Source organism: Dermacentor silvarum, chromosome 9, assembly GCF_013339745.2.
Source record: "Dermacentor silvarum isolate Dsil-2018 chromosome 9, BIME_Dsil_1.4, whole genome shotgun sequence".
NCBI lineage: Eukaryota > Metazoa > Arthropoda > Arachnida > Ixodida > Ixodidae > Dermacentor > Dermacentor silvarum.
In genome coordinates this window covers 113,033,684-113,052,704 of record NC_051162.1, presented here as the reverse complement: position 1 = coordinate 113,052,704, position 19,021 = coordinate 113,033,684, and the positions used below count along the sequence as shown (strand labels likewise).

The 19,021-nt window shown below is 46.5% G+C and overlaps 1 protein-coding gene across 1 annotated transcript; it reads right to left on the bottom strand.

The window, feature by feature from the left end:
- Nucleotides 1-79: 79 nt before the first annotated feature.
- Nucleotides 80-9,620, bottom strand: LOC119463836 (histone H1B). Its single transcript, XM_037724655.2, has 5 exons — nt 9,128-9,620; nt 7,363-7,461; nt 5,868-5,987; nt 2,169-2,255; nt 80-276 (listed from the first exon to the last, which is right to left on the bottom strand). Exons 1-5 carry the CDS (start codon nt 9,575-9,577, stop codon nt 85-87), a joined length of 948 nt encoding a protein of 315 aa, XP_037580583.2. The 5' UTR covers nt 9,578-9,620; the 3' UTR covers nt 80-84.
- Nucleotides 9,621-19,021: the final 9,401 nt, after the last annotated feature.

The following is a 19,021-nucleotide window of genomic DNA, read 5'->3' as shown; positions in this document are numbered from 1 at the left end:
TGCCTCTTGGCAGCAGTTCCCACACGGTTATGCCATTGTCTAGTAAGCAAAAAACCTTCCACTGACCTCTGCAGTTCTCAATCTCTATCTCGAGGCCTCGGCGACGATGCTCTCGTGAAAGATGCGCCGGTAGCGCTCGTGCACAGGGTTATCCGTCTCCTCGTAGGCGAGCACGATGTCGATGCGCCGTCGGCCGTCGCGAAAGAACAGCGTGCGCTGTTCCTCCGTCAGCACAGGTGGAGTGCCTTCCTCCTCCTCTTCGGTTTTGCCGAAGTCCTGTAGCACGGCACCAGCAACAGAGGCGGCACACCATGGAAGACATTGAAGCGAAAAGAAGATTTTTGGGGGCTAGAGCGATAGTTGGAAGTAAATTTGCAGCAGAAATACACCGTGAATTCTTGATCTTCTTCATACTTTTCACAGTATAAAATCATCATTATCATATACATGGTCATTTCTCCCGCAAAGAGGAAAGATCGATGGTAACAATGAAAAGTTATCGTTGATAAAAACAATGAACAATGAGCGCGTGCATCCATACTTTATGATATACCATATACAGGGTTTTTTTTTTAGTCACACGAAATTTTTATCAACTGTGTGTACCTGCGGCAGATATCCCAATTTTAACCCTTTATCTAAATTACTCGATGAGGCAGCCATTCCTTACAAGAGCTGAAAATTGGGCGAGCTTGTGAGACTGCATACTTGACTTCAAGCACAAAAAAAAAGAAGGGGACAGAAGAAACGAAGACCAGACGGGACGAGCGCCTACTTCAGGCTCGTGTTCTTTTTGTGTGCAAACGTTTTTTTTTTCTTTTTGTGCTTTAAGTGAAGTATGCAGTCATTACTTATCTAGATATGCATATATCTACGCACACACAATTGTTTTTATTCATCGAAAGGAAACGCAGAGAAAGGTGCGACTTTTAGGATAACCTTGCATGTTTATTGTGTCCTAGAATAATGATCACAAAACACAAGTGTCCTTCTTTCAACCCTGTGGGCTCACTACGTTTCTATAGAAACACTACGGCATACTGAAACGCGTGGTAAACTCCTCGCACATAATCTACCTGGTGTATGCCACGTTCACGAAATGCGCGCAAACTCGATAACGATCGTCATTGTTGAAAGAGACATAGAGATACGAACGAGGTACAGTGCGAAACTTTTACGGGGTCTAATATTTGTATAGTGAGGGGGGGGGGGGGGGGCGAACAGCGCCCAAGAACACGACGGACAAGTAGACGGGGACAGTCACAAGACGCTTCAATCTCAAATTTAGCGCACAAATCAGAGCGAAACTGCTTTTCGTCCACTTCTTTCATTTCCTTCGAGGAACACTGAGATTCGTTCCTCAACGCTGAGCGATTGCTTTTCGCTATAGAAGAGCTTGAAGAAGGGAACACTGGGGGTACTGTGTTAAACAAATTCGGCCCTACATGGGTGGGGGGGGGGGGGGGCAGCATTGTCTTTCATTTGTACCACTAAAGACACTGGAAAAGCAATCAATTTGTGCAGACACCATCAGAGATGATTTACGATGTTAGCGATAGCTTGTGTGACCAGAAGCGGTTACACACATTGCACACTACTCAAATTGGTTCTCATTGAAATGTTTGGTAATGCATTATCTGCAGCCGCTGTCAAACGCTTTTGTAAAGCCCGTTCACGAGAGGCCTCGCGTCTACGTCGCAGTCTCATCGTTTCCGTGAACGTCAAAGGGGAGTCATGTCGTTTGTGGGTTTCCACCGCTTGTTGCAGTCGGTGCTCTCTTATTGCGTGTTGTTTGGCAGTGTAGTGGGTGTTTAGTGATTCAGCGCCAAGTTAATTCATCTCTTCCGAGTTCCTTGGGCGCGTGGGTTCACTAGAGTACCATTTCAAATGAATATAATGACGCGCACAACCTAGCCATGTTTCTGTTTTGTTTGTGCTTCGAAGGGAAATTGAGATGGATTCTTTTGTGGTCGTGTTTGTTGTTGTCCTCTACGTGAACTATGTAGTTTTTGTGAACTCTACAGACGAGTAACAGCCGGCTCAATTCAGTTCTATAAGGATTCTTCGACTGAGACGACGCTCGCGTTCTCGACGCCTTCGACAGTGAGGCGTCGACAACGTGCTCACCAGCCATCTAACATTTATCGGAACATGAATAACGTTCGTACCTCAGGAAATGCGTCGCCAGCCGATGCTGCACTCACTTCCCTGACGCTTGCCTCCTCGGCGAACCTGGTCTCCTGCCCGTAAATGCTCTGAATGTAGGTGCGTAGAAAAGAGAAAAGTAGTCACGTGAACTTATTTTTCAAGAAAAGCAGTGCGTCGGTCGGCTTGTCGGATCAAGTGATATCTTCAATTTACACTCATGTCTCACCATTATTAGTTGGGCCTCTACGTTTAGCATCGTGTGTGTGTGTGTATAGCACTTACATCTTCGGTTTAAACTTTTCACAGGAAGCGCGTATTGTGCACTCCCAATCCGTAACATTTCTTGTTTTACAGTGCGTGCTTTATGTTATAGCAGTTCAGCACATCTCTGACCGCCACGTGACGTATCTAATGCATCAGTTTGGTTACGGTACGGTTTTGGGAAGTAAGCGAAGTACACACCAAGCCAAGAGATAGTTTACTTGCGATTCGTCTTGTGTTGCAATCTTTTAGAGTGGTTTGATAATTAATTGAAACGCAGCAAATATTCAGTAGCGAATCCCACTCCGAATACCTACCTTTGTTTAAAGATTCTATAATAACTATAAAAACAAACTGGTATCAAAGTGTTCTTTCAGTGTGCGCGAACCGAAATAAAGAGATAACGTAAAAGTATTATGTGATGGCGAGATTTCTCAAAACGGGCTGTGATTTCATAGATGCCCTTTTAAAGCTACTCCGTGTACAAGGAGCATACACTAAAATCATCGCCGGTAAGCATGGCCTAATTACAGCAAGCAGCGTGGATATCTGCGTGTTATCCGGATCCATTGATCGCCAGCGAATCCAACGACGTCTACAAGGCTAAGAATATCAATATCGCATCCATTACTTCACTAGAGCACTGGCCCTATTTGTTCGTCAACTATATGTCATCGCATCCGTTACCGGTATTCAAATGGCTCTAACGGATCCGGTACAAGGTAGATAGGGAAGTTTTGAGAAAGAGAAAAATGACTAAGGAGATGTATACAATAATGCTAAAATGAAAAGCATGCATACCCTACCTGATTAACTCAAGCAGGCTAAGTTACTAGTTGTCACCGCCCCGTTACAAAGGGGATGCAATAAATCATCGTCATCGTCGTCGTGTACCTAGCACTTGTCACTTTGCCACTTTTACATTCGTAGAACCAGTTTGATTTCCTAATTGCCTAATTAATCCTAACCTATTTTGGTTTTCGTTGTCGGCTGTCTATGCACAACCGACTAGCCAGTGGCATCGAATAAGCATAGCCAAGAGCAGTGACCCAGTTAATCTTGTTCTGGGCAGGCATAGTTGTGTATAATGCGTTCAGTCCTTGGCTTTCAAACTGTGCCAGAGAAAGCCATGACAAGCCATTCACCCGAGTAATGCGTTCTGACCTACGTTCGGGATCCTAATCTAGACACATTTCATGGAGGAAGGAAAAAACGGAGGAGGTGTCCTGACGTCACTCTTTGTGAAACCAAGTGACGCCGGCAGTTGGCATTACTCCGCCATCTTGTCGCGGCAGATTCTCCTCTCTCGTTTATATTTCTCGTGAAACCACGCCGCGCTGCGTGCAACGGGGCTGCTCGGGCGCACGTGCTCCACAGCGATCCTAAACGGAAAGATGTCATCGCGATGTGTCATCGCATTACCGTTGTCGACGTCATGTTGAAAGAAGTTCATAATGAACTTCGCAAATTCGACCGTGCGGTCTAATTCGCTTCTTTTACCGGCTTTTATGAAAATAACGATGCTATACTGTGCCCAGCCAACTGAGCTGTTCTCACCAACAGCAGGTACCAGCCGCTGCCCAGTTCTTGCGTCTTTTTAAAACGATCCCCTGCACCGCTGGCTTCTGCTTGTTTTTCTCTGCTCGGACTTGGTGGGGTTCTCAAACGGATTTGCGATCGAGACGCCCAAAGCTACGAAAAAAGTATACGCATTCTCACGTTCTCTATGTTCAAATTGTATTAGTGATGCAATTTGGAGAAACTGCTAAATAAATTTATTGTGCAAACTGGCTTGCGTTAATTGTTCATTTCTTGCTCGTGGTGTACTTTGCAATTTCACTTCCACGTGTACATATCATGAGTGCCTTTCAAATAGATTTGTGCAGTACCAATTTTATTTAGTTTCAAAAATAACAATTTGACCCGTGTGCTTCCGTGAATGGTGCGCCGTTGGATGAATGCAGCACTTTGAGCGCTACTGCAAACGTCAACGTGCACATCTAGGTCATGAAACACTACAGGTGGGTAAGCAGGCATTCAGAATGCCGATGTCGAGGGATGCAAAATGAAGCACATATTCTGCACATTCACACCTGTGCAGGTGTGTATGACCCTCGAAAGCGCTCTCCTCGAACGAACTCGTGCTGTCGCGAGTACTGCGAGACGCAACAGTTGAGCAACATGCGTTTTAATACGTACAAAAGCAAGTTGTTACTGAACACAAAATTCTAAAGCCGGGATTTTGCATTCTTGCATAACGTTCTACGTTATCATTGTTACTTATTATCACCCGCTGTCCAAAGCAGGAATGCTGCACGACTGTCACTGACCTGCAAGGCGTTCATTGTACAGATTCTGAAACACAGTGGTTTCGGTCTACAATGGCACGTTAGTATGATTCCGCCGAAGAGGGCAAAATTTCCCGCAGATATTCCTTAGTCCGTGGCCATTGCCGTGGCGCGGCACATTGCCTACAGCGTTGCATGCGCATTCGTCTCACGCGTTTGAGTTTCTTCAGTTCAACCTGACCACCATCCGGGACAGCACGGTCCAGATAAAACAGCGGAACAAAACACAGAGACTAACGCAAACCTGCCCACACGACGCCTTTGCCACGGTACGAAACCTACGGCGCAACACGTGTGAGCCCATGCACCATAACAAAGCCGCCATTGTGCCCCGACAAGATGGCCGCTACAGCGCAAAAAACGTGAAAAAATAAAGAAAAATACCATGACTACGTCACCATGACTACGTCATGTCCGCCGCACTTTTCTCCTAGCGCGCGGAGGGGGTAGGGCCTCTCCTCAGTTTTTTCCTTCCTTCATGCACGCTTTCAAATCCCGCCATTTTGTCAAATGCGACTATATGATGGCGTTTTCAGCCATTCAGAGAACCGTAGCGGCACCGTGGGATTATCAGAGCTGACAGGATGGCGAATAGGAATTTGACAATTTCCAGATTAGGCATACTGGGTCTGCTTTGTCGTCTGCTCTTTTGACCTGCTATATATCGATGCGATGGAACGAAAACTGTTAAGCGTAACGTTAAGAGACAGGAAGAGAGTGGTGTGGATCTGGAAGCAAGAGGGGATAGCCGATATTGCAGTTGTCATTAGGAGAAAAATAATGGAGCTGGGCAGGCCATGCAATGCGCAGGATCGATAACCGGTGAACTATTAGAGCTACAGAATGGGTTTCAAGGGAAGGGAAGCGCAGTCGAGGACCGCAGAAAATGGGCTGAGTTGATGAGAGTAGGCAATTTGAAGGTGCAAGTCGGAATCAGCTGGCACAATAAATGGGATAGTTGGAGAGGCCTTCGTCCTGCAGTGGACATAAAACTTGGCTGATGATGATGATGCGTATCACTCTCCACGTGAAACCTCAGACTCATCCTCGCGCTGTCACTGGCCCTACGTCTGCCTACGCCGCAAGTAATGTGTATCTGGGTCTGCTCACCGCACGCCCTTGTGATTTATCCCGTTCCTTGGACTTCGTAGACGGCTTCGCAGTCGGCGTCTTCACAGGCGGCTTCATCGCGGGAGGCTTCTTCGGCGGTGGCGACTTTTTGGGCTTTTCCTGCGTCGCCCAGTTGAAAAGACGCCAAAAGCAACTCGTTAGTCGAAGCTCACCGCTTAACACGAGTGCATCTTATTTAAACCGATAAACACGAGCGCACGGATTACAAATTTTGACCAATGTCATCATTACTTGAAACAATTCCGCGGCAAGAACAGGGTCTTCCTCACATTACGCAACGTGCCCCGTTTTCGCGCCGCTCTGTAAACTTAAGCTAGTTACAACTTACCCATAGTTTGCTATTCCTCTTTAACGCAAGCTTTACCGCGGGACAAGCTCACATTTCCGCATTGAAATACAGTTAAAAAACAGAAGTGCTCCAATTACACAACCGTTGGACCAATATGAATGAAATGTGTTGCATTTAAGAGAGAACGGGGAGTTCTGCTGACTGCACGATGAAGGATGTAAAAATAGCACTTCGCAGTTCTTACAAAAATTGCTGAAAATTCGTGTGTCACAAATTCTTGAGGCACAAAGTTTACAAATCTGTAAGTCTACAACAAAGCAGACGTCCCATTTCTGTAAACTGCATATATTAGAGCACCTATACCGAACAACTGTAATGTATGAATTCTCACGTTACGTGAAACAGTTGTTCTTCACAAGGGTTTAGCAAAGGTCCTATACTTACAAATTATATTGGTATTTTTCTTTGCGTAGTGTCAATAGAGCCAGTTTGCAGAATTGTGATATCAGTTTTTTTTTTTTCTCTGTTAGAGCATGAACTTGACGCCTGATTTTTAGGTTGCGGTTTTCAACGACGTTATTGGTACGACCTTCGACCTAAATATGCACCCTACAGTTCGTAGATTCAAACTCTGCCGTTTATATGCGATAAACATTATCTGAACTGATGCAGTTGGTTTCGAGAAAAGCGATTCCTTTGTGTCTATGTGTTTAAGTAGAATCTCCTGAGCTAATTCATTCATATGGCATTTGCACTGAGGTCATCAAGGCCGCCATATTGTGGTACAGCTAGCACGGTGAAAAGCGGGGCCTTATGTCTATACACTTATCTCCAGCTGCACCAGCGTCTCCTGCATAGGACGCCTGTGCCCTCTGGTTTATGACGTCACGCTACTTGGATCGAAATATCCTTTGACAAGCTTGGCGTGACGAAAGCAGTGACGTCAAAATCACCGCGGCTTACATTGGAGCGTCCCCATTAAATTCTATGGCAGTCGGGCAAGGTAGCATGACGTCACGGATCGAAGTGCACAGGCCTTCTGCTATCTAGGCGGCGTTAGCTACATGGTGGAAGCTGTGAATAGGACAAGAAAATAGCGTATGTAATTTCATATAAATTCTCTCCATTCGTTCATTCATTCATTCATTCATCCATTCATTGCAATAGGACGTGTTATAGACACACCTTGCTTCCAGACTTGCTTGAGGCGGGCTTAGGAGCTTCTTGGGTCGCTTTTCCTTCCTCCGACTTTTTGGCCTTCACTGGAGACTTCTTGACCAATTTCTGGAGCATAATGAAATAAATGCGATTGGAATTTCTAACTACCAGACCACAGTTCCCGCCCTCGTTAACAACCAAGAATTCAGTAGGAGCACCGCTCACAGAACCGCACCGCACTTGCCCTGTTTGCTTCAGCTCTCTGCAACTTAGTTCCCGAGAGATGCCCATAATGAAATAACTTCGCCTTTTCCATGATGTCACGGCTCCTGTATACAAATTTTATTTGATTTTAGTAGCGCCGTATTTGAAAACTACCACCCTATAGATTATCACACACTATTGTCGCCTTGTCTTTCGTTTGTCTTTTTGCTATATGCACTAAGACAAATGCAATGACAAAATGATCAAATAAAGGAGGCAAGTAAGAAGTGATCGCTGCAGAAGTGATCGCTGCAGAAACATAGAATAAATGCGGCACGACGGCAGGGAGAAAGCACTATTGCGAAAGACAGCAAAAAGTCTTTTGCAAAACATGGCGTACATGACGTGTTTCCGCCTCTCGCAATTTCTTCCGGCGCACGCAGAGAGCAAAAGCATGGCCTTCGAGATTAGTTCCTGTTACTTGGAGAGAGCCGTCGCTGGGGCGTCGAATTGGACACCACCTATTTTGCTCGCGGTATACACCCATTGAATTTTGCCGCATTATGCGAAGCAGTTACAATCGAGCGACGACGTGCCCCTGGGCCATTTCTTACTCGGCCACGGTCGAGTCCCTTTAGGTCTCTTGATCTTGTGAACTCTTGCTCGTTTGGAGAACGATGTGAAAGTAATTTAGTGATACTGGTAGCCCAAATCAAAGCACAGGCTGCATCATTATCGCTCGGTGTAGGCAATATTACTTCATGTGCGCGTTTAAACGGACACTGAAGCCTTAAAGCGACTTTGAAGACGAACAATATGTCAGTTTTGTCTGGTAAAACATAATTTCGAAACTATGTTCATTAGTTAACATAGGGGGAAGAAAGGTTAATTAGTACTTAATTCTGAAGAAAATAAAGGTCCAACTTCTCTATGAATTTCGCTCCCGAAGCCAATTACCAGTACGTCAGTTTGACGTCACAGATTTTATAGGACGTACCATTGTTCTATACGTTGTGTTACAGTAAATCTTCCTGAAACTTTATAGGTCCAGTATTCTGTTCGTCTAGAATCCAGTGAAGTCCTTTCTTAGCGATCCGATAAGCAATAAGCTAAACACGAGTCGACGACGCGTGATATTCATGACGTCATGGCAGACTGGCGCGGGAACTTCAGCGCGGCATCGCCACCCGACTTTTGTTATTGCTTCTTATGTAGTTTAACATGCTTCCTGTTACTGTAGACGAAGCCGGTTTGCATGTTAGGGCAGTTTAAGTACTTTTTCGTGCAACTTGTACGTCGGACTCCGCAACGAAAGGCGGCACAGCAGATGACCGAGCTAGGGAGTGTCGAACCCCGTAATGATTTGCTCACACTTCCCCACCATCTGCCTTATGACGCCGTCAGACACACACCTCCTGTCGAAAGTGAGTTCGTACGAAGGCTATTATAGCACATATAAGGCTCCCTGGGGCTATCCAGATGTTGCTCTTGTTTTTTGGTTTTCAGGTCAATAAATATTTTACGCAAGCAATGAAAAGTCGAAAGCATCATGTCTCTGCACCTTTAAGGACGTGTCCCGGCTTCTCACCTTGAGCTTAGCCATCGTGCTTATTTCCGAGCGCGCCTCAGGATCCTTGGCATCCTTTCTGACTTTCTTGTCTTGCATTGCTGTCTTTTCCTTGGGCTCGGATTTTGCCTTGTCTTTCTTTGTAGCTTCCAGCTCGCCGTCTATTTCCGTCTGAGCCAACTCAACATCATAAGCCTCGTCACCACCCGGAGGTTCATCTGGTATGCCTTTTTCCCCTTTGTCCTTGCTTGCTTTCTGCTGAGTCGCTTTCTCCCCATTCGGTTTACCCTTGATTGCTTGGTATTTCGCTTGCTTTCCTATGTCTTTGTCGGCCGCCGTCTTGCCCGGTTCTTCTTTCCCCGCCTTGTTTTTATCTAGGATGTCCTTACCCACATTGTCCTCCTCAGCCACGACCTTGCGAGTTTTGCTTTCTTTTTCTGTTTTTTCCTCATCTTGCTCTGGTTCCTTCATGGTTGCCGGTGCAGGCTTACCCGGCTTTTTGTGAACGGCTGGTAACACCTGTGAACGTAACTACAATAATTATTGGTTCCACGCTAGATTTTGAAAACAAACAGCAAACATCACACGGTATCTGAATATGGAAGAGTAATAGAATCATATTTCCACTCTTGTCCGCATCCGCATGTTTATTATTCTAAGTATTCACATATTTTTCAACGCCGAATTGTATGGTATAGCGAATATTACCGGCAGCATTAGGCGCAGAAGGTATGCAATGGCAAACTAGGCACTTGAAACGTCCTTGTTAGACCAATAGAGACCAAAATACTACGCTTAGTCCTGCAATTTCTGCCTAGGAGACTGTTGTGCACACAGTTTCTACAAACGCGGATGCACAGAAGCAGCCGGTATTCAACGGGCATACAAAACAGCTAACATTTCGCACCAAAGAGTGAGCTTACCAAATTTAATGGTGCCTTGCAATCTCTATCCCTCGTTTCACGCTGTTGTAAGATGTGTTGCGTCGGCGTTTACGAAATAATGTCTTGCCTGCTAACGTACTACGTCACCCTGTGTATCCATTAAAATAAGGCAAAGTCGTCGTTCCAGTAGATTTACAAACTAGGCTGAAACGCAGTCCCTTATTTGTAAAGAAGATGACCGCCTGATACGCTACCCGACTACTGCGTTTTACTCCTGTGGTGCCATGAAATGCAGATTGGGTATGTTCGGCATTGTCACGGATGTACCTGTACTTGTCTCTGATGAACACTTAACGATGATAATAAACGGTTGTGTGTGCCTTAGGTAGTTGTTCACCTGGGATGCGAAGTTGCGCTGCGCAGTTCTAACAAGACAGTCACACATCACATAGAGCATCATTTTTTGTGCTGAGTTTACTTCGCGTGTCCTGTAAGAATTGTGCTCAACAACTTAGCACACGAACATTTAAATATACCATGGTACGGAGAAATAATAGGCAGAATGTGATTTCTCGCCTTTTCCTCCTTCGCGGGCTCAAGCTTGGGCACAGGCTTGGACACAGGCTTGGAAGCAGGCTTGGAAACAGGCTTGGAAACAGGCTTGGACAAAAGCTTTGGCAGAAGCTTGGACACATGCTTTGGCAGAGGCTTGGGCGCACGCTCGAGTTCAAGCGGACCTTCTTCGGCATGACCATCGTGAGCGTCCTCTGGAGGTTTCTCTGCGAAGTGTACCGAGCACGGCCAGTTAATTTAAAATATCCATGACGTCAGTAGCGCCGGTGGACGTGAGATTGTTCTTATTTGTAAATGAGCATAGGCAAATATTACGCGCACGGTGTATTTGCCGAGCTATTCCTGATGAAAACGAAATGACGACCATAGAACCACTGACATTTTCTTCGAGCGAGAGGACACTTCTCTCGACTGCTGCGCTGAGTACAATTCACACGTGCTGCCACTTCCCCCGGTATTTTTGAGGGTTGGCTAACACTGGTCCACAACAGACCAGCGAGCATTACGGCGACGCCGGGGAGATTCTGAATTTAAAGTCGATAGGGTTCCATTATATAACGGACCTCAGTCATGAGATAGACATTTAAAAGATCAGCCCCGCTGAGAGGAGGTACAGACGCGGCATTCAAGAGGAAAACTAGACAATATCTCGCGGCAGTAATGATGAAATGGACATAGTTTAATGTGCTGCAGCAACATCACTGCAGACGCATCCCGTTTTAGCGCCATTTTCACCATTAATTTGATCGCTAAGATAATCTTAACGATGATTACGCAATTCAATAGTATACTTCGGGTAAAGCCGAGCGTAAGAAGTTATTTCCTCGCAAGTGAAGTCCGGCATCGTATATACTTCTTGCCTCGCAATGATGTAATTCGCCGCGAGGCAGTGTCCAAGAAGGTTAAAGTGGTCTTCGGCACTGCTACGTAAGAGGTCGGCGCTGCCGCTAGCTTCCAAGCGCCACAATATTTGGCTCTCTTCTCCTAATAACCGCGGCATCCGTTCCCGTTCTGCTGAACCTTAGTAGTATAATACTCATTGGCTCATCACACACTACTTTCATCTTGCTTGGAGTTTAGGCACTAGTTATAAACAGGCTAAGCGGTTTCCTAAAAGAGGCGTACGATATAAACGAAGCACAAGCCAGTGATGTGGTCTCAGGCACAAAAAAAAAACAAAAAATCCGGGAATTTTGATGTGCACACTGCCATGCGCACAACCCATGATTAAGATTAATCAAAGCAGTGCGGCAGAGTTCACTGCTAGGAGCACAAGGATCACTTTGTGCTCACTGCTTTTATCTATCAGTTTCGTGAAAACCACAAAGGATGATTTACACGAAAAGTGCCCGGACCGGTAAAAAGCAATGAAAGACTAATGTCTCCCGTGGGGAATAAAATCTCTCGGTGGCATTTCATTTAGCTGCACTTGAATAAATTTTGTAGAATGCCGATGTTGACACACGTGAAGCTAATAAAAACTGTAGAAATAAACTGAGTCTCCAGAACCAGATCGCAAAGTTGCTTTTAACCTAACGCCGTGGTATACAGTCGGCATATACAAAACGGAGTATTGGCTGGGGTTTAACCTTGAGCAATCCGATGCCGTTTCCACGATAATCATATAACCAAGAGTGAAGAAATAAAAATTACCCACCCAAAAGTGCTGCTAATCTTGACAACCGTGATCGGATTCGCTCGGAGTTTGAGTCTCTGTTGAACGCGAACCGGGCCTTTGTGACGACTTTCGTTGCCGCCTGCCTCCGTAAGAAGAAATCCTCGGTTCCAGCTAAGAACCATGATGTCCGCTTCATTGTGACGTGATGTAATTCGCTTCCTAACGCGGCTCCGGTCATGAATAAGTACAAGGTGAGCGGTGACCAAGAGGCGGCTCTGACGAGGCAGCTCCTGGTGTCCATCGCCGCAAGGAATGTCACGTCTAGATCACCGGACGCATCCGTTCTGTAACAGGCCTTCACCATGCTTTGGAGGATGGCCCACTTTTGTCCCTCGTCGGGTGCGATCCGTTGATAGTTGGGCCTCGGGTGGGTCAGAACGCGGCTGCCACAGTCTTCTTTTTCTTCTTCCTTCAACTTATGGCACGTACCCACGAGGGGGTGCCACAGCCGGAGGACCACGTTTTGATCCTTCTCGTCTTCTTCTGCCTCTCATGTTCTTCTTCCTCTTGCCCTAGGTGGGATAGATTTTCCGTTTTGTAGATTACATGATGATTTCTAATGGCAATTTAGGAGTACTTCCGAAGCTGCGTACGGCTGCTTCTTTCGGTACAGGCCATTGTATTGCAGGCTGGGAGCGCTTGCCGTGTGTTCGAATGGCGGTCCGATACCAAATGTCGAGCACAGATGATTCCACGAAGCAATGCAGACTAGAGCACTGCACGGGCTCGGGCTAACCCGAAAGCCCGGGCCCGGCCCGGCCCATGGGCCGGGCTGGGCCGGTTAGAACAGTTTTTTCACGGGCTCGGGCCGGGCTCGGGCATGGCGTGTGCTTTTTGAACCGGGCCCGGGCCGGGCTCGGGTTTTTTGACGCGGGCCCGGGCCGGGCTCGGGCTTTCTGGTGGTGTGCATGTAACTTGCAGCGAGTTATTCTCGGGCGTCTCAACTCTGAAAAACATTACTTTTCGGTCTCGGGCCGGGTTCGGGCCGGTTTCGAGTCGGGCTCGGGCCGGGCTCGGGCCTAAGGTAAAGGGGTGGCGGGCCGGGCCGGGCGGGTAACGTAGATTATTTCCGGGCCCGGGCCGGGCCCGGGTCTCGTCATAAAAGTTTTGATCGGGCTCGGGCGGGCCGCCCAACTTAAAAAAGGGGCCGGGCCGGGTCCGGGCTGAAAAAATCTGCCCGTGCAGTGCTCTAATGCAGACACGTTGCGCTGAGTGTGGCAGAGTACGTCTGAACTCCCGACATATTGCTTACTTCGGATCTCGTTGAACGCATGTGCTGCCATTGTCTTCTCAGTCATACAGAGTGCCTTTTAGTACATTGCAGCATTTTTTGAGACACTGTTTTACACTAAAATGCGATTGTTAAGTTTATCGTTGTGGTTAAACACCTTATTCTAACCTGACATTGAAATTCAACAATGTACGTCGCTGAGTATCAGTGAAACAAAACTATTTAGTTGGTGCTTACAAAGTTGCGAGCGACCCTACAGTTGTACTTGTACTCAGTACACTTTGGTGAAATGGTAAATTACTTCTAGTTTTCATTTTTTTACAGACGTCGCTAACTGACTTCGTGCGCTCGCGAATTTCTGGTGCGACATCATGCGTTTTTCATTTGCTGTTGTGGGTTGCACAAATGCTCTATATTCCGCAATCTTTCCAGGGACGAGCATGTATTTTAGTACAGGCATGATCGCACTTCTTACTTTCCAAACCTTGTTTGCGTTTCGCACTCCGCTTTCCTTAGTATGCACTCAAATTAACTGGTGTAACTTTCATCTGCAGAAATTCGTACATTCAGCAGTGTAGTTTCATATCCATTAACGATGCCCGTTAACGTTTTTACGCTTCTTCTTTAACAGTGGGGCTGTTTAGGCCGGAGATTGGCCCGTATAGCGTAGACCAGAAACTGAGCCTGGCGATGACGTCACCGCGCATTGCCTAGCAACCACTTGGTACAGCTGCGCCTTGCTTCGCTGCCGCTCCGCACCACCGCGCCGAGCTGCTACGACCGCGAACCTGCTCCGTCTAGCCATGACGTCACTTCGCGTCACCTAGCAACCACATGTGCCTCGCATCGCCTAGACATGTCAACGCTTTGCCAGGCCGCGTCTTGAAGCGCGTCGTACGCCAAGCGAGAATCGCCGCGTCGGCCGCGAGCCGATCCGGAATACCGTGCCGAAGCTGCAACGACCGATGCCGTAGCTTGGTCGATCACAAGCTCCGCTATTTGCTCCAGCCTTGCACTACTAGTGCAAGCTGCGCTCATTTTTTTTTTCTTCTAAAGCGTACGTTCACGGTCGGCATGTTCTCTGCTCTTGCGGGCCAAATATCACGTTTGGTCGGTTCTTACCGACGTTCGAATGTCCTTGATTAAGGCCGTTGTTCATCTTGCGTTGTTTTCAGAGTGACCACGTTTTGTATCCCACCTTTTTATCAGTGCCACCAACATAGGTGACGTTCCTCGCATCTTGTGTTGCTAGTCGGTACGGAACACGAATTGCCGCCTTCATCCTTGGCAATTAGGAGACGTCGTCTCAGTTGCGTCGCCATCATACAGTCATCAAGGAGAACAAATATAATTCATGAAGCACTGTCACTCTTAAAATCGATCCGTCGACAATAACTTGTTTGGGCTTCGATGAGTTGGATGCGGTGCTTTCAGTACATCATATCGTTTCCCTGAAGCGCACAGAGTTTGTTAAAAAACGCCGAGCAGCCAAAATTAGAGGCACAGAAAATGTAGAAGCACAACTGAAGTAAGCAAGACGACAAGAATGTACTTGATTATTTCTCAGCCTGTTTTCTGGAGCCAAACTAACTGTTTCTCTCAGCTTTAGTTGCTTTCAAAGCTAGCGTGTTACCTAAATTAATTACAAGGTATTGATAATGGCGTGATGTTAAAATTACAGGAGCTGATGAAATTTATAGTTAGATGTGAGCGTTGCGATGCAAACGAGCAAAATGCAGCACAGGCCTTATTCTGGTAAACAGTGCATACCGTCTCGAGTTTCTAAATTCACGTATGCCGTTCCACATTTTCTTGCTACATAAATGCTATTTTTGCCTGTATCAAATTTAACCGCAGAGGTAGTTCAAAGGCAGCCGCTTTGAACAAAACCCGGTAGACTATAACAGAAGCTCAAGCAAACAGTGCTCCCATTTAGAGGTGAGGTGATAGCTGTCATTCGGTTAACTAGGCATATGTGTATTAGTAAACAGTGGCTGAGCTTCTCACGATGCCCCTATACAGCATACTTCTAAGATTGGGGCATTTAGAACTAAGCGAAATACCAAAAAAAGATTGATTTTGAACGAGAATGGACTAGTACCAACTCGTCTATTATCCTTTTTATATATAATAGCATATGATGCATTTACGATTGTAGCATAAAGAAAGCGGTGTGCAAAACAATGTCTACGTGCTTCCGTTACTGGTTGCTTATCGTGCATCTTTTCTGCATATTTCTGCGCGTAAAAAGCGAGGGTCCCTGAAAAGAGAGCTTGCATATGAGCGGCCTTTGGTGAGAAGACGAATATTTGATGCGAAGAAGTATTTTCATACTGCGCGCGGTCCAAATGCTTCTTTAGGTCGCTCGACGGGCGCCACGCGAATCGCTTTAAGTAAACTCCATCTGAGGCATCTTGGCAATATAGAGTCAAGTGTCCGAGGTAATCAGCCAAGAAGGTTCGACTGAGCTTCGGAAGCAGGTCACTGACTCCAAGAAAAAAAAATACTCTACGTCAAGGACGACGTGTTACAACCGGATGAAGGCAGGAAGAGACTCCTACACAGAGGCACCATTCCCCACAGAGAAAAAGAAAGTTATGGGAAAGTAAAAGCGAATTAAGCATGATATTTGTGTGTAAGAAAACTCATTTAGTCAATGAAGACCTGACCAGCCACGCTTTCTATAAAAAGGATCCAAAGCAATTTTTTTTGTTCAGAAACAGCAAAACAATTCAAAGTTTTCCTAAAGTGCACGTGCACTCAAGAAGATAGGCTATTAATGAAGATTATTGTAGTGTCGCGTTCTACATGCTCTTAGCGAGACAGTTCCAAGCAAAATCAGTTTTTATTCGAAACGACAGGCTTTTATACATATCTTGATGGAAACGTAAAGCACTAACACCATGAAGAGACACCTGTCGTCGTTGTTCAACATCACATATTCTATTGAAAAGAAGAAAAAGCAATCAAGGCCTTGTCAACCACTTGTAAACATTTCCTGTAAACACGAAGAATGTATACTAGGCTTACTTCAAAGAATACTAACACTAATAAAAACAACAACCAAACAAAAATACCTTTCAGCTGCCAACGTAGTCTCGAAATCGCACTGACACCATTCTGTCACGTCTTCTGTCAGCGTAGACCTGCGAAACTCCATTTCACTGTGCGGCTCTAGGATTCTAGGCGATGACTCCCGCCACCCTTCTTGAACTGAAGGACAGATAGGCTCTAGACGGTAAGCATTTCGTGATTCGATGGTGCCACCAAAAACTGGGGAGCTGAATTGACAGAAGTTAACTGTGTAGTCGCACCACAGGTTGATGCCACAGCCAATTGATGGCCATTGCTCACTTTGAACAGCAGATAGTTGAGGCATTCCAGGTTCGCCCATCCTCCATGAAAAACGACCAGCGCCCTGTTCATTTTGCGATTTTCAGTGGCGGCCCACATCTAGGTGTACCCTTTATCTGGAATGGTTTCTTTACCCATACGTAATGCCCCACTTGAAACTTTGGCACTTTGCATACCCTGTGGCGGTGAGCATACACCTAGCTCTTTTCCTGGCTGTCTTGTACACGACGCCTTAGCCGCTGCCTTTCCGTTACCGGATCCCTTTACAAATCGAGCATTGGCATACCAATGACATGAAGTGTTGTCCTCATTTGCCGGCTATGAAGCAAAACAGCGGGCGACAACCCCGTCGTGCTATGAGGTGCGCTTCTGTAGATGCCGAGGTTCTCCACCGAAGCCTCGTTCACGGGACGCTGTTGCAGCAGTGCCAGCTGCATGTATATATTCAGTACACGGTTAAATCTCACTACCTGGCCATTGGCCTGTGGTTTGTAGGTACACAGTACAAAAACTTGCTTGATTCCTCTAGCTCTCAAGAATGCTTAAAATTGGACCGATGTGAACAGTCGACCATGGTCCGACACCATCTCTATTTGAGAGCCTTCTTGCATAAAAACTGCCATGAGGAAATGAACGACTGTTTGATGTAATATCGCTGCAGAACGACATTTCTGGCCATTTATACAAATAGTCCACCACGGTGATCGCATATCTGCACTCTGCTCGTGCATGTTCAAATAATCCAACTATGTCAATCCCGTTATTTGTCCATGGTGCTTCCGGAAGCTGAATGCCTTGTAGCGGTGTGCTTTTGGTTGGTGCTTTTGTCAGCCGAGTGGCACACCGTACAATGGTTGACCATGCTTTGCACTTATTTGTCAAGTCCTGGCCACCAATACTTTTCTGGGAGGCGTTGCTTGGTCTTTACAATGCCAGGGTGCGATTCATGAGCTAGTTCTATAAACTGAGGTGACAGCTTTGCGGATATAATGAGGCGTTCTGCGCGCCTGAATAACCCTTCAGCTGCAGTCAACTATTTTCGAGCTTCATTGTAGGGAATGAGGTTAGGCGACAACTTGCTTCAAACTGGACGAAGCAAGTTGCTGCCTGGACGCACTTCAGAACATTTTGAACCGTACTGCCTTCAGCGGTTGCCAGTTTGAGGTCATTTACATGCACTTATGACCTCACCAAAGCCAAAAATTCCTTGTCAAACTGCAGTCCACCCTCGTTGCCCCGTGCGGGCAACCGAGACAAAGAATATGTTATCTTGTTTTAGGAGCCTTGGCGATAGTTTACTCCGAAGTTGTAGCAGAATAGGCGTGCTGTCCACCTTGCGATACGCAGAGGAGAGTGTATCGCAGAGAACAGTATCACTAGGGCCTGGTGATCTGCTTACCGTGTGAAGTGCCTGCCCCACAAATACACAGGCCATTTTTCGCTTGCTAAAAGGACAGGCTAACGCCTCACACTCCCCAGCCAAATACTTCCGCTCAGCTGCGGTCAATATCCGCGACGCAAATGCAACTGTGTTTTTGCGATGTCGCTCAATTCGCTGAAGCATTGCTTCAAGGACATAGGGGGAAGCATCGGTGGTTACGAGGACCGGAAGGTGGGGATCAAACATGTGCTGGACTTGGTGCGAGGCGAGATGTTTCTTCACTTGAGCAAAGCTGGAGTCAGCAGCTGCATCCTTGCGTGTGTCCTTGCGAAGAATTGTCCTTGCGAAGAAGGCGACGCATTGGTTTTACTTCCTTGGCAAGGCGTGGAACTAACCTTAAATAATATTCGACGAGACCCAAAAAAACAGCACTACACGCTAGAATCTGAGGGTGAAGTTGCATGAACGATCACATCTAACGTGGTTTGAAGGGGTGCTATATTTCAGCACTCACGCGATGCCCAAGGAATGAAATCTCACTGACGTTGAATGTGCATTTCTCATTCAGCTGAGTGCCGCTTCCGAGATTCGACGAAGAACCTCCTCGAGGGGTTCTCTGTGTGCTCCTGCTCGGCCTTCCCACAGACGATGTCATCGATATAGCACAAGGTACTTTTACAGCCTCCAAGGATAGCCGTCTACATTTGATGAAAGGTAGCTTGGGCTGAACCTAAACCAAAGCACAGTCGCTTGAACCGGTAGATGACCTCGCGCGTGATGGATGCTGTAATGTCGCTGCTGTCCGGGTGAAGCA